General features: G+C 36.5%; 1 protein-coding gene across 1 annotated transcript in view; it reads left to right on the forward strand.

Moving 5' to 3' along the window:
• The window catches only part of LOC139722738 (high affinity cGMP-specific 3',5'-cyclic phosphodiesterase 9A-like), a 54,910-nt gene extending 30,115 nt beyond the window's left edge, over positions 1 to 24,795 (forward strand). Inside the window, exons 6-17 of the mRNA XM_071634022.1 lie at positions 3,824 to 3,894; positions 8,109 to 8,190; positions 12,512 to 12,605; positions 14,050 to 14,124; positions 15,476 to 15,562; positions 16,087 to 16,274; positions 18,199 to 18,355; positions 19,398 to 19,514; positions 20,871 to 20,975; positions 22,183 to 22,311; positions 23,236 to 23,343; positions 24,760 to 24,795. Of these exons, the coding sequence (XP_071490123.1) occupies positions 3,824 to 3,894; positions 8,109 to 8,190; positions 12,512 to 12,605; positions 14,050 to 14,124; positions 15,476 to 15,562; positions 16,087 to 16,274; positions 18,199 to 18,355; positions 19,398 to 19,514; positions 20,871 to 20,975; positions 22,183 to 22,311; positions 23,236 to 23,343; positions 24,760 to 24,795 (1,249 nt within the window). The remainder of the gene's footprint in view (positions 1 to 3,823; positions 3,895 to 8,108; positions 8,191 to 12,511; positions 12,606 to 14,049; positions 14,125 to 15,475; positions 15,563 to 16,086; positions 16,275 to 18,198; positions 18,356 to 19,397; positions 19,515 to 20,870; positions 20,976 to 22,182; positions 22,312 to 23,235; positions 23,344 to 24,759) is intronic.
• The last annotated feature ends 247 nt before the right edge of the window (positions 24,796 to 25,042 follow it).

Below are 25,042 nucleotides of genomic sequence, written 5' to 3' on the forward strand. Positions count from 1 at the left end.
GGAATATTATAAAAGTTGTGATTAAAAATATCCTATATTTTCTTATTATGTTCTCTGTTTTTTTTTTAGCAGCGTTTCAATTACAAATAATATCTCACCTTAACAGAAATGAAGTCAGCTCGTTTTGCGATCACACTCTTCATATATATATATATGTATATATATATATATATATATATATATATATGTGACCGTGCACCTCAAAACGAACATAAAGTCGCACACACTGATTTTGCGTGAGGACAAAAAATAAGCAAAATGGGTCCACCTAGCCGAACTCGACTTTTTCGTATATTCTGAAATAGCGAGTCTTCTTTTACATTATGCTAAAATTTGATATAATAAAACGGGCAGGAAAGTGTGTTTTTTTAGCAGTTTATCTCGAACATTTTTGGTAGAATATTGTGATTAGGTGTGTCTTTAGAATCCCTTTTTCATTTCTGAAAAACCTTTTCTACACTCTTCACTTTCAACTCTAATAACTTTTGAAAGGATAGCGCTACTGCTTTGAAAGTTGGCATTAATTATGGACAGAATGTGTTAATGAGGCATGCTTAATTCCAATTTAATGTGATAATCCCTTCATTGTTGTTACTCTGGTGGTTTACTTCCTGTTTTTTGTCCCATTCATCGTACAGCCAGCACGGTTTGGTAAAGATTAAGCGCTTGAATAGACACTGTATTTCAGAGCCTCTTTTCTCAGTTCACACTTTCCCTGAGTTTGTGCTTTCTTTCCAATATTTAGATAGGTTAGAAGAGTCCATTTGGTTTGAGTTATACATCATTTTATAGCTTAAAGTCTGCTCTTTCAGAATATGGTCTTAACTAAAAACTCATGTCTGGCGACTTTTTGTTTGTTTTGAGGTGCAGGGTCACATATATATATATATATATATATATATATATATATATTTATATGTGTGTGTGTGTGTGTGTGTGCACGAATACATACATTCATATAATAGAGAGAAAAAGAGAGTAAATAATGTTCAATAGCCGACGTGCTCGTACAATAATATCAAAAACAGAATGTCATCAAGCTCATACTGTCAAACATTGTCTAGCCAATCAATACTTTTTGATACATGAATAAGCCAGTTCGGAGTTAGCTCATGGGCACATTTCATACGAATGATCTTTCCTTTATTTTTTTAAGTCGGTTAGGGGTACTTCACTCATTTTCAGCGCGACATACTAGTAATGCATAAGCTTTACTTTGCAATCTATGAGATTCATCAATCCTGTTCAAACAAAGAATGAACTTGCGTAGACCAAAGGACCAGAACGATCCGTTAATTAGCATTTTTGAAAGAATCCATGCCATTATTTCGCATTGGATGCATTAGCAATCTCTTTGTATTGAATTTAAGTACCACTTGTGCTGTCAGGCGGATGTGCTGGCAAGCTTACATGAATAATCATTACGTCACAGATGCTTATCCCAGCGAATTTAAAAACCTGCATGGTACGAATGACCTTTATTCTGCTCATGCGCAAAGTGGAACTGCGAACTGGCTTACTATAAGGCTCCTTACCCTTTGTCAAATGAATGAAAATCACTTGACAAACAAAAGGCAAGAGGCCCCAAAAATTTGTTTGTCAAAGAATAGCCTGTTGGAATCGACAGCATGAGCTTGAGCTCTGTTTTTGTTTCTTGTATCCATTATTTCTATCTACATGGGCCTCTAGAGTTACATTTTTGTTTATCTATACTTATCTTTCTATTCCATATGATCGTATATTTATATTCACAATCATTTTGTATTCATATTCATATTCATATCAACATTTCCAGGTACAAGGTCTTGTCTGTGACTTTTTATGATAATTATGTAAACAATGTATGTTTATTTTTAGACCAGCCAATTTGCTGGCGGCACATAGGACACGTATAGATACTAATAATTCAAAGTGAATTATATGCATTTGATAGAAAGTGAACAGACGCCTCGGGTTTTCATACTTTCATAGCCGAGGCTGAGATGGGGGGGGGGGGGGGGGGGGGGAGGGAGGTGGTACGGGTAGTTGAAATGTTGCTGTGAGCCTCAGGCATCTTATCCCCGTATGCTTGCGTCATTGCCTCAACTATCGTCTGTTTGGCATGCGGTCTCCTCCAGTCTAAGCTGATTATTGGCCAATTATAAGAGTGCGGTTTTGCTACGAATTTGAGGCTATTAACGCTATGTTAATATCCTTTCTACTCTTTGAAGTCACATGCCTGTTACTGATAGAGAAAATTCCACGACTTCAAAATGCAGTTGCGCAGTATTAGCCACAAACATCTAGGAGCGTCCAGGGTAATGTTGCATTAAAATATGCATTAATCAAACATGTAGGGCCCCATAATCAGGTATCAGTTAGGTATCAAAATTGGACTTTAGGTTCGACTTTCTGTTGTGTATGTTTGTTGTCAATTTCAGAGCAACAGGGCAGAGGTTGTCTCGTTTTGGCGTTTAGTATAAGAATAAAAAAAAAAATGACCATTTTTCCATATGTGATTCAAAGCAATAGGTAGTATCTAACACACGATCGCAAATAGATGTCCATGACTAGAAATCATTTAAGTGAATGATAGACGTATTCATATACAGAGAGAGCCGCAGTCCGGTGCATATAAATAATTTATTTCTCTCTCCCCCCCCCCCCCCCCCCCTCTCTCTCTCTCTCTCTCTATCTCTTTCTCTCCTTCTCCCTCTCTCTCTTTCCCTCTCCAATCCATTTGAGAGGGGCCCGATGGCGAGGGCTAATTACTAATGTGGCTTATAGGGTTATGAATAAGTGCAGGTTTTATGCGTTATAATTATTCCACAGAGTGTGATTTTTGTAGCATCGATGAAACGTTAGCTGCATTCATATCAAAACAATGAATTCGCAGGACAGGTACCAATGCAAAAAATAAAAAAATGGGCTAGAAAGACGCCTTCATAAAACAGAAGCGTTTAATTGGTTCAGATGGCTCCACACAGTTATACTCGCGTTTCGAATACGATTGCAACTGTAATTGTTGTATGAAGACACAACGATATCCTATTTCCAAACACAAGCAACACGATTGAACACTCAGCTAATTGCCATGGCAACTTCAGCGATGGGAGACCTCTTGAAACAGCACTAAAGAGCACATCATCTTCTGTCTATTATTAGACACGATGCCCCAATATCGATGGAAATACACGACATTACCTAGTCGGAGCTATGATGGCCTTGGCTACAATTTTGACTCGTAATATTTCGCAGATGTGTTTTAATTCGATTTAGGCCAGATTTTATTTAAAACATCACATAAATTTCTACACATCAATAATTACAGGGACTATGTGTAATACAAAATGTATCAATATACAGTAAAAACTGAAAGATAGAAGCAAATGCATACCATTTTAATAGAAGAGTACAAGTGTGCGAGCAGAATACTTGTGCTGTTATTGGATGGCAGATGCCCGCGTAAAAGACGAACTTGAATGATTCTGTTGTTGTGGACAACTCAATTAATTGGAAGTTCAAGTCCAATGATGTAGAATTAGGAGCATACAGAATCACATACAGACATACGCCGATGCTCACGCCAGCCTCGACAATACGTTCTACATCAAGATGATAATATTGCGATAATGGTGTGACCTAGCTGCGGCTCGGCGGCGCATTTTCCTTGGCAGAAAGCGGTAAGGCGGCGGCGGGGGGGGGGGGGGGGGGGGTGGGGGGATTTGACTTTCGCTGAGGCTCCTTCTTTGCAAATCTAACAGTCCCATATCCTCGTAACTATGATACGCATCTATAATCATTTTTCTCTTTCACCGTCGGTTTTTTTTTTTCTCACCCTCAGGGCTTGTCGGATTAATGAGATGAAGGAGGAGATGTTGAATCGACTGAATGCCATGCAGAAACGCATCGATAGTAAGTGACTCGGTACCTGTACCAGACGTATTAGCCGGAATGACACAACCAAACATAAATGAGCATATAATGTTTCTATTCATGTACATTTAATATCTTATCATACCATTTCATCCACATGTTTGCTATTTTTTTTTTTTGTTCTTCCTTTTTGGTTCCTTCATTTCATTGTCTCAGAATTATGCGTATTTCAAAGTGGGACGTATAAATTTTAGGTTGTTAACAGTTTCTCTTACATTTTCTTGTCTAATGTAAAACAAGATTCGGTAACAAAACGTAATGCCGCGTGGGAAGATCAAGTAATTAAACAATGACAAAAAATAGCATTATGCTTGTGTTTTTAGACTGGAAGATTTAGGTCCCTCTCCCACTCGCAGTAGTAATCAACGATTGAATGTGACTTTCTTTTACATGTTTGTTCAATAAGGTGCAGAACGTAAGAAGGCTCCTGAACAACGTAAGAATTATGTGCACGTATCGTTCACTCTGGTTTGGCTTACTCTAGACTCTACTTTCCTTTTGCTATGCTCGCTTTCCTTGAGGCATAGTGCTACACTTTGCTAAATTTTACTTTTCTCGTGTCGAACGTTTGTGTTCCTTTTTACTATGAATAGTTTGCAATGTTGATACATTCCAGGAGAGGAGATTGTAACGAATGCACTGCTATAGTTAACAAAAGTCCTCAATAAAGGTACTTCACTTCATTCACAACAGGAAAACAGAATAATATGAATCGGAGACTAATTTGATCGCAATTCACTTTTAGTCAAGCGTTCAAGTTCTACAAAAGAACTGTTAATAAACATAGCGCGTGATGTTCTGAATAGATACGTTTGAATTTCCAGAGGGTTTTAAACCAGTCATGGTTACAAGAATCGAAATACAGGAAACGGATGAAGGCTAGAATATGATTTCATTTCTGTTTTTCTTTATTCGTGTAATTAGGTAATACAAAAGGTGGCTAGGCGTACGAAATCTTCAAAATTGCAAAGGAAAAAAAAAATGGCGAATACAAGAAAAAGAAGACAAGCTCTTCATTACATCTTCCATTAATGATTCACCAAGAACGCGATAACTGAAAACAAAAACAAAAAACTATACTACCTGCAGAGCACGTTTTTAATGTTCGACTGTTGTTTTGATTTGCTGTTTTATTTTTACCAACAAGCCGTTCTCAATGCTTTTTAGATCAACTAGAAAGCATTTCAAACTATACGTACTTCCACAGTGGCTTATGATTACATTAATGGACAGGAACTACACTAAAGCAAACTTATTTATTTGGCTATTTGTATTATGGCTACATATCATGGATATCCGTTTGCAATCATTACATAAGGATCATGTGTCTTCGGTGTATGTTTTACTTTACTTCCTGTTATATTTTTTTTCTTTTCAATTTGCTTTAAACTTGCATTGCATAGATGAGTTTACCGCTTCTACCCGCTTCCTGTTACACGTATGGTGTATTTGTAATTATTACTAGAACTTAGTGGTGTCTGATATGTATTAGTTGCATTAGTAGAATACGATCCACACGAAGTTACAACGAGGCTTCGATTTGTGGGATAGTCTTACGTTGTTTTTGATGAAAAGAATAAAATCCCACATACCAGATATCATAGTGAAATATTGCATTCAAGAGACAAGTTCACCATCATATTATTATGTGAATTGTGATAATGGTGGGGGGATTGGTAGAACATGTCATTGAACGTTTGAGGTATATCGGACAATCTGTTCAAAATCTATGAATTTTTGAAGTTTCACTGCCGTTTTCTCTCAATGAGAACCTGCTATAACCTTTGACATTGTTATACGCGCATAAATAATCCCACTTACACTTTCCTCACGTAATAAAGGAGCATATACTTTCTTGCCAATTTAAAAAGTCGAAGGGGAGGGGGGGAGGGGAGGGGAGGGGGAATATTTCCCTTAAAATTAGTGAGTGAAAAGTCGAGTTAATGTGTAGGCCCACTTTTAAGAAATGACATTTTGAGAAATTATCTTTATGGATAACTTTCCTTGCATTGCTCGAAGCATCGTGATATAATTTTCTGATTTCCTCAATTTTTCACTGATGTGCTCTACTGATAATGCTACATTTGCTCAATCCACATGTATATGAAGGTAAACTTGTCCTTTGATTAGGCTACATTTAGGCTTAAATTAAAACGTTTTGAAATTAACGTTTTCACATCTTGCCATGGCATCACGTCATGCGGCCTTCAGCTGAGAATCTCGATTCAATAGCCGCGTCTTTGAATGCAAAGTTCTTTATCCTCGTCCACTTTACACAAATGTGGTCTCAGTGATAATAGATTAAAGGAGGCTGTAGCCGTGCCTTCTCTTTTCATCAAAGACAACTTGAATCAGTAACTTCGTGATTTTATTTACTTCCAACGCATGCTCTATTTATCGCTTTCATAATTTCCGTCGAACATAGCATTTCTAGGCAATTACACTATTTTGATTTGATGTTCTTTACACCCACCCCCCCCCCCCCCCCCCCCCCCGCCCGCAGTCTATCAGCGCTTAGAATATTAGGTCACCTTGTGACAATTTGCTCTGTATTTTCCTCTATTCTATTTGAATGCCAGTGTATATCCACTCACGTGTAAACCACCGTGATGCCTTCTTCCACTATAAAGGAGGTTATGTTTTTGCCAGCGCTGCAAGCTGGTTTGATATCTTGTTTGTGTGTTTGATTGTGTGCGATTTTTTATCTTTTTTTTTTCTTTTGATGCTGATGTTGAAACGGATTTGGATCACACTTTCGGGAATGATAAAAAGAAACACGTTAAAGATGGCACGAAGAATACGTGATGAAATTTTGGTAGTGATCGAAATCACTTCGGTCGGACACAATGCAAATTTTAGTATATCACTTATTATGATATTGTTGCCAGTTTGACGAGTGTAAGACGACATCACGTCTAGTTTCCACTGACTTCACAGAGCCATATATTTTGAATGCCAGTGTATATCAGCTCACGTGTGAACCACCGTGATGCCTTCTTCCACTATGAAGGAGGTTATGTTTTTGCCAGCGCTGGTTTGATTTCTTGATTGTCTGCTTGATTCTGTGCAATTTTCATTTTGTTGTTGTTGTTGTTGTTGATTTTGAACGGATTTGGAGGATATTTTCGGGAAAAAAAACACGTTACTGATGGCACGAAGAATACATGATCAAGTTTTGGTAGTGATCGAAATCACCTGGGTCAGACACAATGCAAATTTTAGTACATCACTCATCATGACATTGTTGCCAGTTTGACGAGCGTAAGACGACATCACGTAGTTTCAATTGACTTCACAGACCATCCACCAATATTAATATTTTACTGTCAATGTGAGAAAATAAGATAAATCGTATGTGTTTTTATACCCTTTTATACCCTCATCGTAATCTTATTATACTAAGTTAGTTACATGACAGGCCTACTAGTCACGAATATTAAGATTGTGCACATATCATTTAATGAAGGTATCCCTTGTTAAAAAGAAATAATTGTAGTTTCCCAGCCTGATGTAATCTACGTTCGAAAGGTGAAAAAAAATAATATTGAAACAAGTGATATAGAAACGCTATAAAGACTATTTTTATCTTGTTTTAGAAATCCTTCCCTCCCCTATACATATATATATATATATATATATATATATATATATATATATATATAATTATAATTATAATCTACGCAAAGTTTAGCCAAAGAGAAATTACGTGAATCCTGAAGAGAATGTCGGCCCCCCTCCCCAAAAAGAATAAAAATCCTCTCGATTTTGTTTTATTCTCTATTTTTTGGAACTGCATAATGCAGAAAATATTTTACGCAAGACAGACACGACAGGTATGATTTAATGTTTATTCCGTTTCAATTGTTGATTCAACATGAGACAATTGGCATAAGTAGATTAAAGAGAAAAATTGGTAAAGAAAGTTAAAAAAATACGAAAGTGTAGAAGAATTATGTTTTAAGTTCTAGCAACAATATTGTCAAATCTTTAATGAATACAGACTGGGTGTATTGGAGCAATGAAATCTCCCACCAGCAAATTATCTGTTTTATGTTGGTTTGTTTTTATTTTTTTTTTACTACACGATTATAGACTATAAAATAAAATTCTCGTTTTCAAAAATCGAGGCATGCTTGAATTTAAGTAGAAATCTTTGTAAAGTATTCATGCATGTTTCTGTTACTGCTATACAGTCGAGGGGAACAAGGCCATCGAAATCGAGAAGAACAAGATGGAGATTCGGGCGATCAAGGATGAGCTCCTGGCAGCAAAAACGTACGTTTCAAGCAAAGTTCGTGGGTCCTCTGAGATGATTATTCAGAGGAATACTTGCTTGGAGTAATTCATAGAAAACGTGTGTGTGTGTGTGTGTGTGTGTGTGTGTGTGTGTGTGTATGTGCGTGTGTGTGTGTGTGAACAGGTTGTGTAGGTAATCGAATCTAAGACCAGGCGTCCACTAGGGCGCGGACAAGACGCGGACAAGCCCCGGAATGCAAATTTGGTATTCCGCACTCCTTCGGGAACCTGTCCGCACGTTCCTGAACGTGTCCGCTCACTGTCCTAAACATGTCCGGGCGTTTCCGCGGCTTCGGGAGAGAGAAAAATTTCCGCGTCCAAATTTTGATCGAGACCAAAATTTGGACGCGGAAATGAACTTCCTGACACCTTCGGCGACTTGTCCTGACGATGTCCTGAGGATGTCCCGCTTGTCCGGAACCCTTCCGCTCCTTCCGCACACGCTCCGGAAAGAATCCCGCGGTGTGGGGAAGCTTCGCGAGTGAAAGCGGAAGACATCAGGAATGTTTTAGGACAGCGCGGAGCCGATGCGGATCTATATATGCAAGTGTCCGGAACCGATGCGGAAATTTTGTGATCCAGACACGAAAATGTCGACACTTTCCGCGAGCGTCATGCCAATAAAACGCAAAATGAGCAAGAAGGGAGGCGAGGCCCCCATGCAAATATCCCCATCACAGGCACACCTTTCGTCTAGTGATGAAGAACAGGTAAATCTAAGGAATTTCCGGTCCCAGAAGGCAAAGAAGAAGGTAGTATAGAGACTGTGCCAAAAGCAACCAGAAAGAAGTGAAATCAGCTCCCTAACTTCCTAGTAAGTTTGTGTTGATTTGATCTTTTCAGAAATTATTTTTCATCTGAGTGACTTTCCTGGTTCCTATTACTTACTATGGTACATTTTCCTTTATGTTGTTTTCGTATTTTATCTGCAAACAAACTAGGTTGTTCCATGTGACAGCCCAGCTGAAAAATCACAAAAGTAGGTGGAAGTACACTCAGAAAAAAAAGCATAGAATTTTTGGCTAAATGTTAGTGTATTATATAAACATGAACAAGTTGTTATTCATACGTAAAATGCTTTCTAATGATAGAACATATTAGAACAAAAGACAAATTCATCACACTAAAAAGCCTGAATTCAATTGCAAAGACATACCTGTGGTCTCATTACAATGTAACATCTTTGAAGCCCAGAATAACAATGAAAGCTAAAGATGATGGAGGACAATGAAGAATTTTCTGTCAAATCAAAATTCAAGTGAAATGAGAGAAAAAGCAATACATTTTGAACTCGGAAAAAGTGTTAAATTTCCGTCTTTCTTTTTTTTTTGGTTTTTTTTTTGTTGCTATGTGTATATATTTAAGTACACATTAAGCATCACAAATCATTTCAGAAGTATTCTTTACCTGAATGATTTTCGTAGTTGTTATTACCTAATAATTTTTTCTTCTCTTTTTGTTTTAGTTGCAAATAAACTCGATTATCCAATTTGACAGCCCAGCTGAACCCCCCCCCCCAAAAAAAAAAGTAAATTAAAGTAGGTTAGAAATATTTCCCCATGTTTACACTTCATTGACAATAGGCTAGTAAGCTCTAAGCATGAGAAAAATTCTCGGACTTGAAAATGTTCAAAAGTGATCAAAATAAGAGAGGGTTAGAGATGCACATGGGTAAAAATGAGAGAAAGAAAAACAAAATTAATGATTAGGATCATTTTGGCATGCTCTACAAAAGTATCAGACAAAACATGTATATAGATATGATTCACGATGGATAAGGCACAGGTCTAAAAAAAAACAAGGGGAATAAAGAATATATATATATATATATATATATATATATATATATATATATATCAAGTAAGTAACAAAACTGCAACAAAGTTCATGCTGTATTCACCAACGGCTTATTTCTTGTGAAGAAATAAACCGTTGGTGAATACAGCATGAACTTTGTTGCAGTTTTGTCACTTATCTTTTTATCTTGCCAACACGTGGACTACCTTATCTACATGATATATATATTATACATACATTTCAAAACGTTTGCGAATATCATCCATGAGACTGTAGGCAGAGAAAAAATTGTTCTCCCAGATGAGACAAATTAAAAAGAAAAGAAAATGAGTCGTCAGCCGACATGCAGACAATCCTCTTCTTCGACTTTTTGGTGGTCACATTTGTAAAATAATATTGACCAATCATATCAATATAATATCAGCAGCTACTGCGGAAGCACAACAAGGAGCACCAATGACGGCTAGCAGTCATATGAGGAAAAGTCAAAGTCAGCGCCAAATTTACACCTTTCCATTTTCCTGGTATTGTCCGCAGTTTGTCCGCATGCCTAACTTGTGTTGTCCGGACGGCATCCTGATTGTCCGCGTTCATTCCTGGTGTAATCCTAGATGTTTCCGCGCTGCCCGGCTACGATTAGCATATTCCGAGGTATTTCGTGCTCTTCCGGAGTGATTCCTAGGAATGTCCGCAGTCAGTCCGCGGACAGTCCGCGGACAGTCCGCGGACAGTCCTAGGAATGTCCCAGGACAAGCCGATTCACAAAGTTATTCCGCGTCTATCGCGGACAGGATGCCGAAATAACAAAATTTGCTTCCGCAACCCTTCCGGGGCTTGTCCGCGCCCAAGTGGACGTCCGCCCTAAAGGGAAATAATAATTCCTTGCATGACAAGTTTTGGTCTATTGCATGATGATTGCCAGGGCGCTGGTAATTTTCAATTTCTGACCTGAACAACAGCTCAGCAACACAAAAAGCCGATAAATTGGCACTTGAACTTTGGAAGACATTAATACTCTGTCCTTCATTTTTTTCACCTCTCTTTCTCTCCTTTATATAGCTTCTTCTTATCTTTCTAACTTTTCTTGCGGGTTGCATTTTTTATTCATCTGGTACTGATCAACAGATTGAATCTCGCTGCGCAATCATAAAAAGCCGCTGCGATTATAGAGGGAGTCTAGTTTGTCACTGTTCTTAACATACACATTGTCGCTTTACTGAGATGATTAATTATGCATTTATATGGATGGACAAGTGGGGCAAAAATTGTTGATTTGATGAATTCTCCCGTATAACTTTTCTGATATTTAGAATGGGGCACTCATGTCTCGTACCCAAATACTACTGATGCTGGTCCACATGATGGGTTGTTTGTTCATATTATTCCTAAAAATCTCATATTTGTGTCATAATGGATTTTAAAAAGACTTCTCAATGGGGAGAAGTGCACGACCCCCTGGGAGAAATGGGACATTGGTTGAGGTGAAGTGGAACAAACAGTATCTTTAGGCTAGACACCATACAAGCATATCACATAATAAAGTGTGTGTGTGCGTTTGAATATTTACCCATAAAGAGAGTTTCATCGCAAAACATGGTTATGTTCATTGTAAATCACAGAAATTTATGTTAAAAGCATCCAGAGCTAAAAGAAAATAATAAAAACGTGGGACAGTAATGCTGTCCCAGTTCATCCCAGCACCCCCCCCCAAAAAAAAAAAAATCAATTGAATGGCGGTTATAACATCACTATTAAGCTAATTTTTGCAAAATCTTGTAATGCAAATTATTGGAACTCATAAGGTCTACATACATGTATTGCACGCTAAGTGCCTGATAAAGCCGCACGATGATAGAAAGCATTTCATGTTGAATGCAAAAAAAAAAAGTGTCTGAAAAAAGAAAATACACTTTCCACAGAGCTGTTGCAGAGCAGTTACCATGGGCTTTTATTGTGTTGACATATGCCTAGTAGGCGATAAGACTTGAAATCGCTTTATAGTAGTTCAATTTTTTTTTCCTCTCCCGCGTCCCAGCTCACCCCACTCTCCCCAGGGCCTATTTTAGTATAGAAACTGCCACTGGTATCGGAGACAGTACTTTATTTATGTGTGAAATATGAAGGAAAAAGAAAAATCGTAGAAAACAATATATTAGTGGGAGCTGATACCAAAACATAAATTGTTTGCTAGTCGCGGGATAATTTTATTTGTTATCATTGGTTTTGTCATGATTTATAGTCAATTTTAAGAGTCATGCATACAATTATTGTAATAATGATTATAATATTACCATTTGTATTATCATTATCTATATAATTACTATCATTATCATTATTTTCATCATTACTATTTCTGCTATCATCATCATTCTTATTATTTATATTATCATTATTACTACATACATACATACATACATACTACAATATTGATAATATGGTTAGGAATTATTCACATCATCATCATAATTATAATAAATAATCATTTCCGTAATATTCCTTTCAGCCGACACGCCAACTTTTGCAAGTGCACCATTCCATCGGCCAACAGCAGTGATACGCGGATAGTTGCAAAGAGAGACGTTCCGAAATACCCGAAGGTTTGTCTGATATTGAATGTTTCCCTCTACCCACCTGTGTGTTAAAAAAAGGGGGGGGGAGGGTGGAAAGATTGGGTGTCTGTTTCACGAAAAAAGAAGAAAAAAGACAAAGACAAAAGACAAAAAAAAATCAGCGCAAGCGTAACATCGGGTGCCACTTCTGGGTTTCTTCAGTTTACAAGCCACAACAAAAAAAAAAAAAGGTCTTCAGCGCAAAATCATAGGCCTTTAAATACCTCAACCTACCCATCATATTATTACCAAGCGGAATATCAAAAAGGTAATCAGCAATACTGAATGACTTACAGAGCAGAGCTGCATGCATACCGCAGAAAAAGGACAAAGCATTCTCGTTCGTGTTCTTTTATAGAAATATAATCTTTGTTTTCTGCATGTTACCTGTTGTTCTTTAGCACAACGTTGTTGTTTCGTATGTGAAATTGACATTTTCTCCACACATGGAATGTTTACTTTTGTGTGTGTGTTTGACAAAATAAATGTTGTTTGAAGAGTCTCTTTTTATTTTAGGGATCAGACATGGAGGAAAATTCAACATCAAATCAGATTACATATTGTTCCTTTCCTTCTCTCTTTTTTTCTTGTCATTTTTGTTCTTATCATCATTAAAGTTATCTTTTTCTGTCAAGGATAATCTATATTTTCAAAAGTAATATTGCCATCGCCATTACTACTATTATCAATGTCTTTGTGATGTCATCATCATTTATCCAGTCGTATTATTACTATGAGCAGAGCTATGGTGATCTTCCTAGTTTATTTTTCCCAATGTTTGTTAAAAACATATATGCGTATCCATACTTACTCTATGCAAGACAAAGAGAATCCTATCATTTTATCCCGTACAGATTTACCTCTTAAGACCATTACATCGACGGGCCCTTCTTTCTGGAATGAGTTACATTCTGTTCGGTTGCAATCAAGTTCTCTAAGTTCCTTTAAGCAAAATCTTAAAGCCAGTTTTTCTCAAATCCTACGTTTAATTATTTTTCTATGATGACTTGAAGTACCTATGCATACTCACAATGATGCCTCTCTATGTTGACTTCATTTTGCTTGATCAGTTTGTTACTTTACTTAGCATTAATACCTCAAGTTTAATCATCAACATTATACAATACCTTGCGCACTTCATAAAACGTTATTATATTCTCGACATGTTGCATTCGTCATGTTTCGTCATTTTTACATATTGCACTAAAAACCCAAATTATACCTGTGGAACTTTCATCCTACAAGCTTTGCTTTTTAGTAGGTTCCTCATGTCACACGTCACTATATGTCCTTATACACTGATGCAATATCGTTTCACATTGACTGTTTTGTAAAACACTTCCCTTTCTGAAATCAAATGGAATATACAAATTGTAATCATGTGGAATATGGAACATGAAGTAAAAAAACAACATCATCATACTTATTCCAGTACACACTGTCACGTGAAACCAAGGAGTACCTAAGAAAGCCGACCTTTGACATCTGGCACTGGGAATCGAACGAGGTAAGACCAAACTATTCCTGAAGACCGAACAAAAGGATCCTAAAGTCGCTGACGGGTGAGCCTAGAAAATCGAGTTTGAAGTCAGATCACCAAAATCTGTCAAAACGTTTGGATTTCTGTTTTTAACATCATTTTGTAGTCTAATGTATCTTCTATCATCTGCCGAAATTTCGAAGCTAAATGATCAAAGGAAAGGCCTGACAATAGCATTTTTCTGGGCCATGATTGGCTCGCCTGTCAGCGACTTTAGGATCCTTTTGTTGTAACGGGTCCCAATATTCGGGAAAAAAAATCCTCACAGTGCAAAACCTGAAGTCAGTACAATAATTGAAGAGTTTCATAGCAGAGTATGTCTAAGCACCGTGTTTGTGCATTCTAAAGTAAGCATATTCGTAATTATGACTGACTTTTTCATGTCTATTTGTCTTTTTATATTCTTTTTCAAGCAGTTATAATCTCAACTTAATAAGAACGGGGTTAGCACATTTGCAACAAAACTTAAGGACTGTGTTCAGGAATGATCTCATGAAGAAGATTGATATCGACATCTAAGCTTTGTCTGTGGTGATCATGCTTTCAGTAATGAGTACAGAGATTGTATGGTTCCATGATATTTGCTCCTGCTATATCTACTCCAATTTAGTATCTGCACTCTAAGTCAAGCATAATATTCTACCCATAGACATTCCTTTAACACAACCCCCACCATAATACAAAGTCCTTGGGGAAAATAAGACAGAGAGCAGTGGCAAATATTGCGTCATCGTATTGTTTAGCCTAAGAGTGCTACAGAATGGTCATAATGTAAATATATAATGTTTGTTACTCGAAATTATAATGTCTCTTCCAAGGTAATCCTGACGTTATCGCCCTGGATGTTCTTGGCTTAAACGCACAGTGTAGAGAAAGTTGCCGAGATAGAACTAGTTGGCTACGGGGACTACAACCACTTGACACTTTTTTTTTTTTTTTAATGTAACAAGGCATAAAGGCAGAAAACATTACGCATGTTCCAGTTTTGAAGGGGTGGTGATTGTCTAAGAGAACGCTGTGTCCTAGATTTTTTGCTTTGTTTTGTTTTCGTGCGTGCATGTGTGTGTGTGTGTGTGTGTGTGTGTGTGTGTGTGTTTTAAGAACTTCACGATTCAAAAATGTACAAATTTAAATTTAACATCCACCGCATGCCTTGCTTTAAAAGGTTGCCAGAGAAAATCTACACCCGCCACCAAAACCTCAATAATATGCCATGATATCAGAGAAGGGGTGCCTGCGTCTACTTTTCTTTTATCAGAAGAGTGAAGTTGTTGCTTTTGATGAGTTACCTTCTTTCTCTCTTATCCAATTTATATAGATGCTTTGTCTCCTTGAACACATGTACCACGATCTTGGCCTTGTTGAAGAGTTTCACATGAACCCTATTGTACTGCGTCGGTTCCTGGTGAGTTCTTCACTCTAGGCTTCAGTACCACCACACTCTGTCATGTTTGAACCATTGTCCAGGTTCTAAAGTTATTGCTACTGTTGTACCTCTTTTTTTTTACTTGTATCTCGTGTTTTCTGATCATTAGCCTTAAGATTCCACCTGAAATTAAACATCTTAAGTTTAATATTCAAGAGGATTCCAACAGTTATGATATCTCGGATAATTAATTATATCTTAAGAAAAAACAAAGAATATACAATTTAAGATATGAAGTAATTTAATTTGTCTGGCAATATAAAGAATATTAACTTATTATGACTTAATTCTTTCAGGCCGGGGATTTACTGTCAACATGCGCCACTGATATTTGGGGGAGTGTTACTTTCTCGAAAATTATGTCTTGGTTATTTGGAAGAAATCATAAATAGCTGAATAAACAATTATTTAGATACTCAAATAGTTACTTATTGAAATCAAAGTGGTCGTTATTATTTTTAATACATCTAAGAAGTATCTGTGTGTGCCTTGCTTCGATGCAGTGCTGTGTCCAGGAGAACTACCGGAACAACCCGTTCCACAACTTCCGGCATTGTTTCTGTGTGACCCAGATGATGTACGGCATGATCTACCTGTGTGACCTCAAGTCAAAGTTCAATCTTACAGACCTGGGTATTCTCCTCACAGCGGCCGTGTGTCACGACTTGGACCATCCAGGCTTCAACAACACGTACGTAAAATCATCTTCGAAACACCACTGACCAGTTTCACAATATTTCTATTACACATTGAGGGTGCTGTTCGTTGATTTTCGAAGGTTCGCCCAATATTCCAAGAATGAAATATGATTCGCTATTCTGAAGGTGAGCCTTTTTTTTGTACCGTATTTCATTTTCGGTAAAACAAACATCCGGAATAGCAAGCTGCTTCCCTTTTTTTCTACGTTCTTCAGGTATGGAAATCCACAGGATGTAAGTTAAGTGACAGACGAATAAATGATTTCGTCATACTTTAGTTATTGCTTATTGTGTGTAATGTATTCTCATATAAAGGTCAACCATTATATGAGTTGAAGGAACACGATGCTGCTTAGACGAGAACTTTACAGCATGGTACTATGTAATTGGTTGAACTTGTAGCACGTGACATGCATTGTTTTCGTTATACTGCACGATCCTTCACTATAAAATGATCTTCACTCAAAATCGCTCTCCTTGCAGTAAGAGTTTACCAATTTCCTGCATGATTTCAAAATGTTCTACCATCATAATATCGTTTATCATGACCTTCTGGTGTCACTTGGATTGATTTGATTTTGCTAAGATTGCTGTATAATATGTAGTTAAGTGGATCCTATGTAATTTTCGTACCTATGCTTGAATCAAAGCATACGTTATCACGATAGAATAACATATCTTGACTCAGATATGATACACAAGGAATCTAAGCTTGCTGTGAATGCTGACATTAATCAGACCGAAAGGGCATGGACAGCTCCACTGCTGAATTTCCCAAAGCAATTCTACATACCGTCTATGATATGCAAGACAAATAGATCCAACAAGAAAAGCTTTGTACCTCCCAAATCCAAAAAGCCTCTCTCAGTCACATAATATAGATTGACCGTTGAAGAAGCTATATAAAATGTCAATGCTCTATAACTACTGTATTGATTCATGTACCCGTAAACAACATGTATGTGGCCAAAATGGATAATGTGAATACGTGATATATATCTCACAGGGGTATTTTCTACTATGTTTCTCAAGATTACTCGCATACACCCCCCCCCCCCAAAAAAAAGAAAACCTTCTAGATCAAGATTCTGCCAGTCGTATCATCTACAAATCATTGCAGGGAAGTTTTATGATTAACTAAAAACTTTAAGTGCACCTTGCCTTAGAGTCAACATAACTACATTCGTGTTCAATTTCATATGAATAACAAATATGAAATAGCAGGGGAGAGTGAGAATTATGCTCGGTCTATAGGTAACTGTGCATTTCGTTGATTTCCTTTAAACACATCAGTAATCTAGCAATGACTGACATAGATCATGACGCTATTGCCATGTTGGAACGAAAACAATGTACCACAGTGTTGTCACATTTTGTAGCTCACATTGTCAACTACTTGTAAAAACGCGCGAATTTAACAGTGTAATAATTATTCGTCCCTGTGATGTGGCTTTTCATGGGGTATTCTCATAGTAACGTTTTGTTTCACACTGTAAAATGACGATTAACAATGTGTTCATACTATGTCAACGCTTCTTTTTAACAGTGTGCAGACATTACACACTGTGTTTCACATTATATTTCACATTGTTGGACATTGTCGTCCTTCCAACAGGGTGGCAGAATCTTGGTTTTGAATATTTCAGCAATGTTAGTGTATAGATATGAATTAAAATTTCTACCATCATGTTGCTTCCATTGTGATGATAATGGTAATTATGATTATAACGATGATGATAATGGTATTAAATAAAAGTAATAATGATAATAATGATAATAATGAAACCGATGATAATAACAATAGTAATAATAATGATATTATTATTATTATTATTATTATGTTTATGTTTATGTTTATGTTTATGTTTATGTTTGTGTTTATAAAATGGCGCTGTACACCAATTCCATCTCCAATAGATACCAGATCAATGCCCGGACGGACCTGGCCATTCGCTACAATGACATCTCTCCCCTTGAGAACCATCACTGTGCCGTGGCCTTTAAGATCCTCAGCAATCCGGAGTGTAACATCTTTCGGAGTCTGCCAGAGGACGAGTTCAAAGCCGTTAGACAGGTAGACGCGGATGACCCCTTGTCTAGATCCTGACCTTTCACAAAGATACACTTGATTTAAAAAGTGAAACATTCTTTTCAGAAGGACTCAAGATCCACCTTCCACCATTTGTTAAGTGCTTGCATTATCATATCAAAATGTTCTACAAAGAAAATTGCCTAGCTGACGTGATTTGCCACGACAACGCGTTACTTTGACAATGCCGAGATCGGTTTTTTTTTTTTTCTGTGTCATAAAAGGTTCACATAAGCGTGTTTTGGGTTTTTGTCCCATGTCAACTGCAAGCTTCATTGGTACATACAAATGCATTATACAAAATAACATTAAATCCTTGAAATCGATTGTAGGCCTATATGCTTAACGTGTTTCCATATCCGGAAATTAGTCTCGGGGACGCGTTTAGTTTTTTGCTATTCAACTCAATTCAATTCATTTCAATTCAGATTTTCCTTCAAATATCAGCCAGGTTCTTTCAAGCGATATTACAAGTCAATGATAGGCGGAGTTTGTTCGCAAAAACCGATAGGTCCAATTTTGAAGATTTTGAAATACGGTCTTTGTCAATAAGTACAAAATAATACCTTTTGAGATGATATATTGGTCACTACACATAAAGGTACATTTTTGAATTTATGGTCAAAAGAAGCAAAAATTTTCTTACTATTCTCTTTATTTTGTTTGACCTTTAATCGCAAATATCTCCATTTGGCAAATATGGACTTATCGGTTTTTGTGAACTAACTCTTCATATATAAGATATGTGGAGATTGCACTGTTCTTATGTCAAACAAGCAAAAAAAAAATGGAATAAGGAGTAAGGAGTCCACAGAAGAACACACTCAGAGGCACAAAACGATAGAGGAAACAAATATTTATGATGTGTAGGCACAAACAACAACAACAACAAAACATCAGAAAGGGGCAATGAGAGAGAGAAGAAAAGACACGGTCAACGTTTGCAGCGCGCAATTATGCATAAGATTTGAATACATTACCAAACTGGCCAATCATATCTCTCTCTCCATTTTTTTTTCTCTCCAAGGGCATCATTATGTTGATCATGGCAACCGACATGGCTCGCCATTCGGACATCTTGGATCAATTCAAGACACAGGTTGAAGAGGGATTCGACTTCAACAACATGGATCACATCAATTACGTATGTTTGACCCCGACTTTCCAAAGATACATATCTCCCTTTAAGTGCGCCACTTTTTTTCTTGTCGTTGTTATAGTTGCCGCTAATGCTATTGTGTCAATGAAACATCCAATATCTGGGAAATGTGATGGAGATGCTTTCCTCTGGATTGGGGCATGTTGCCATGACAACCGCTCAATGTCTTCCAGATCGGTGAAGATAAGCAGGCTTCTTTATTCCGCCTGATTGACGTAGTGTACTTTTGCAATCGAGTAAATTTTCTTTGTGAGAGTCTTTAAGTACTCTTTGCTGCAGCTGCTGGAAAGCTGTTACCGGTTAGAATATCATGGACTTGATTGTAGACAAACATCTAAAGAGACCTTTCGGGTATTATCATTCCATTGTCTTCCTTTGTACATTAGTATGTAGAATTTACTTCTTACGGAGGTGATATCCTTGTTCAGGCAAAATGTTTTTTAACAGCATCATGAAGAGCTTCGTTAAATGAAACAGTTTGACACATGTACATGTACAAAAAATACGTGCTTTGACAAAAGAGTTATAAAAGAGCAAAATCCCAGTAAAACTGAAAATGGCAATCTCATAATAAATTTCGCTCTTTCATGCTTCTACTGCTTATATGAGTTTTTGAGTTGCCGTCTTGTCTTTGTTTATCTTTCAACTTTTCGGTTCAAACTATATGTATATGTGTCCATGTTTTGAATTAAGCTTCCTTTATCACTTCACTTTGACATGAATTATTTTCATTGGTTTATTTGATCATTATTTCCTCGTGATCGTCGAGATACAATATTTGATATTGTATGTTTTGTTCAGCCGAGGACATATAAATGAGTGTTGGGTTTCTTTTATTTCTTCAAGTTTCCATACAGTTTACAACATCTACGCAACCTCTTTTTGATAAAAAAATTATTTCAATTGGCCTATTATGGTTCGTTACTTTGTTTCTTTTGTTCTATCGTAAGTATACTTTCCATTTCATGGGTCTTCAATGTTTTCTTGCACCTTAATATTTTGACTCTGTGCCTTGGAGCTACTCAGACGGGATTAACAAGTCACAAAGTGTTTTGTTGTACCTTCAATGAAAAAAAAAAAAACTGTGCACATGCCAGTAGGCCATCTGGATAGTTTGATTGAAATCGAGCGAACTAAAATCTTGTCAATTTCGGACCTTTGTAATAAAACCTGCCAAAAAATAAAGAAATTGATAAGAAACTGGTGATATATTTGTCTGATATTGTTATGCAATTAGTAAGGTATCATTTGGGAAGACTTAATTTGCGGTATGTGATGATGGTCGTATTCTAAAGTAATGATTAAGAATGTTTTCCAATCAAACTCTCTTCTCTGTTTTAGCTCCGTATGGTTCTCATCAAATGTTGTGATATCTCGAACGAGGTGCGGCCATCTGACGTGTCAGAGCCATGGGTGGACTGTCTCCTAGAGGAATACTTCATCCAGGTAATGAAGCTCATTTTTGCTAGGAAAAATAAAATGTAAATGCTTACATATAGATAAAAGTAATTGCAAACAGACACACAGACACACAAGCATGTGAGTTTTATCGCAAAACGACCTAACTCCATTCTTGATGATTTGAGATATTTGAGATTAAAGTGACCAAAAAAAAAAAGAGAGAGAGAAAATGATAAGGAAATACAGGATATTTATCATTATAACTTCTAGAATATTTCGCTATGTCAACAGTGAGGTATTACTGGAAAGGTTTGATTTTGTTCTATCTGATGATGTAATTACTTTGAGGTGTTTAATTACGGCGCTTAACTCATTTTTGCAGTAAAACTCATTTTTGCAGTAAAAGTTATATTAAATCGAATCCAGGGGAAGATACAACTATCATTTTAGCAAAATGATAGTTTTGATAACATGAGGGTTATAATTATCTTCAACATACAGCGCAGACAAAAGTTAAGTGGAATATTATATTTCACATATTCCTCAGAGAAACACGGTAAATATCCATGTAATAACTGTTGACCTTAAGAGTCATGAATAAATCTCAACAATGCATACTTTTATGTGTGTATGTGTATAACCCTGTTGTTATGTCACGATCTTGGCCTATTATTATCTTTCCCTTATTCTGTTTTGTTGCTGTGATTGATTTTGTTCTGTCACTCTGTATCAGATTGTTTTGTTTTTGTCTATGAAGAGACGTCTCAAATGAAGAACAACTAATTAAACAACAACAATAGTAATTATAGCGGAAGGAGTAGTAATAAAGATGATGATGGCAATGATGGGGATGATGCTAATGATAATAATAATTATGATAATAATAATAATAATAATAATATTAACAATAATAATAGTAATAGTCATGATAATAATAATGATAATGATGATAATAATAATAACAGTAATAAAGACAATGATATTGAATATACAAATAGAAAATGTTTTGAGTAATTGGTTTCTCTATCCAAACGTCAGACCAAATTCTTGACTTTTGCAATGTTTTCGTTTGACTCTTATGACTTATCACACTTAATTGTTTCTACCAGATACCATAATTATGTTGACGTTTTTAGTTATCATCTGGTTATTCTGACGAATAGATGTCCAATTCAATAGACCGTGTCCTGCTGTAGACTATAAATCACAAGTTTACTATTTTTTCCGATGTTTGTCTTTTTGTATGGAACAGAGTGATCGGGAAAAGATGGAAGGTCTGCCCGTGGCTGCCTTCATGGATCGAGACAAGGTGACCAAGCCCACGGCCCAAGTAGGCTTCATCAAGTATGTCCTCATCCCGATGTTCGAGGTGGTATCCAAGGTAAGAGAAAAGAAGACGTCTCATTAATATATACGATAGTCCTACGCCTAACTCTACTTACAATGTGTAGGTCTTCACAGATTTAGAAATAGAACAAAGGAGTATCATTATGTGCCTAGCATGCTGCCATACGCAGAAACTTTACCATATAAGCATCCGTCATACATGTCAATTAGATCAAAATTGAATGTGAATGCGGATTCGAAGGACCCGTTTAATCTGTTTTGATACTGTTTCATGCATGTTTTCCGTTCGTACATCACGACACAAATTTGAATCTTATTAACGGCTGGCAGCTCACCAGAGATTTCAGTAAGCAATCAATAAAACACAGCAATTAACTATCACGGACACGACGACAGAATATATAAATAGCGATGAGAAGACGCGGATATTTCAACAAACACACGCAGAGACACAAATGTTATTTTTCCACAAATAGGCAGCCATTGCAGAAAAGAGCAAAATGGTTCGCAGTAGAAAAACTTTTACGGTAGTCGGGTTTTCGTGCCGTGATACCAGTACATGTAGGCCTACCAAAATATCCGTCAAGTCATTATTACAGTCTTACAGGCACACGTGTCCACGCACGTCATGGCTCCGAATCGTGTCGTAATCACTAATATTAGTATGATTCCAATAGTTACTTTAGTTTCTCGTTTGTTCTCCGCGAATCAATATGCAAAAACAAACAAAGAAACAAACAAAATATTCCTAAACCGCATTATTCAGTCTTTAAGGCTTATTTTCTCAATTTGAAAAGTGGTATTGCCTTGTTTACAAGACATACTACGTTGTGTGAAAAATAGAGAGTTGTGTTCCAAATCACGAAGTGTTCATCATATCTCATACTAATATGCGAGAGTCTGAATAAATGTAAATGTCAAAAGTCAAAAGCATGCGATTATATTGTCATTTCGACAGCTTTTCCCTCAACTGGATGATTCCATGGTTGAACCTCTGAGGAACGCCCTCTATCGGTATGAAGAGCAGAAGCTGAATGAAGACCAGCTGAAAGAGAAACTCCGAGAGGTGAGGCCTTACGTCACTGGACAACATTTCTGAAATCAACTTAAATTCAATGCATGTCCTTACTCTTCTAAAAAACATGCTGCATAAGAGCATTACAGATGCCAGGTAAAGTTTGTTTCGGTGTGTGTTTGTTTATAAATGTTGATCAAATTTTCGAAACAATGATGATAATTAGGTAGGCCTACATATCTACAGCTCGGACTCTATTGCATTGCTATAGGAAATTCCAGTCTATTTTATTTCTCCTTAAATTATGATATAGGCCTATACAAAACACCTTGGAATGTAAAACATAAACTTAATGTGTTGTAGGGAGAAAATTGATATGTTTGTTTTTTTTTTTTATTGTGAACAGGGTTATGTTCAGAGTCCATTTTTTTTTTTGCTTTACCTATCGATTTTGAAATAGCTGAGATATCCACAAACAAAGTAAAAGAAAGCCATCCTAATGAAAGGTGGGTCCCACCTTTTATTAAGATCGCTTTGTTTTCAATATTTCAATCATTTCAAAAGCATGTTTTTATCAAATAAATTTTGAAATCCTCTTTAGAATGTTATGCCTTCTGATATAATTTCATCAAATGTTTCTTGTAACTGAAAAAAATAATCATTGTCATTATCATCATCGTCATCATATTGCAACCATAAAGCCCCATCTCAACCTTTCTGTACTATCCCTCTAAAGAATGCTCCACTCGACACCAACGTCACATCATACATTTTGGCATTTATCATTCATATCTGAGTTTCCAGGGACCTGTCAGACATTTTGATTGTGTCGTTGCTTTGCTTAACAGTCAAATGGTTGACGTTTGATTGTCTTGAGATATGAAAAACAAAAAAGTCTCTATAGAAACATCTCTTTACTTTTTGTTATACCTGAAAATCGGGAGCGCTCAAAAACTTGTGAAGAAACTATTTCATGATCTTTGAGATGTCAGATTGTTTGCGTGAGTTAAATTTATGCATAGAATATAATATAATCTAGAATCTTTAATAGAAACACAAGTAGGCAAAAATGTATGGAATGAATGGAACTGAAAGTTTTGTCTGTGCATTGATTCCCTTCCTCATGATACTGAATCAGGGTTTTTTTTTTTTTTGGACATACAATTTTTTAAAAAGGAAAATGTTCATCATTCTGCAGGTTAGATGAAATGAAATTGGATGAACGATTAGATGAAACAACCTTATCATTTTCGAATTAACGAACCTTTGTGTCAACAGACCTCCTTTTATCATTTTTGGATTAACGAGCCTTCAAGTTACCAAACTTTATTTCATATTGGGAATTTCGAACCCTAGGAATAATGAATTTTTGAAATTACAAACAGTTGAAAAATAGGTCTACAATTACATTCCAAACAGTAACATCACTGATTTTTGCTTCTGTGTTTTATTTTGTTTCCCATGCAGAGTGCAAGAATCATGGCAGAGGAAGAGGGAGTGTGAGATACAACAAATCCAAGTCACTGTGTTTGTTCTTGGCTTGTTTTACCCGGCAAGACTTTTCTTGTCCTCACTTTTACATTCTGAATGACTGTATATCCGTTACCACAACACTCTGATAAAAGCACGAATGATATTATACAAGAAAGCAACAGGAACAAAAAGAATGTCAACTAGGATGATCTTGCAGAAACACTCATATAAAAGAAAAGAATGTGCTCCTGAAGAAAATAAAGGCTTCTTTTATTTT

The sequence above is a fragment of the Diadema antillarum genome, unplaced genomic scaffold (genome assembly GCF_040938485.1).
Source record: "Diadema antillarum isolate AM-2024a unplaced genomic scaffold, OU_Dant_1.0 scf00000170, whole genome shotgun sequence".
Classification (NCBI taxonomy): domain Eukaryota; kingdom Metazoa; phylum Echinodermata; class Echinoidea; order Diadematoida; family Diadematidae; genus Diadema; species Diadema antillarum.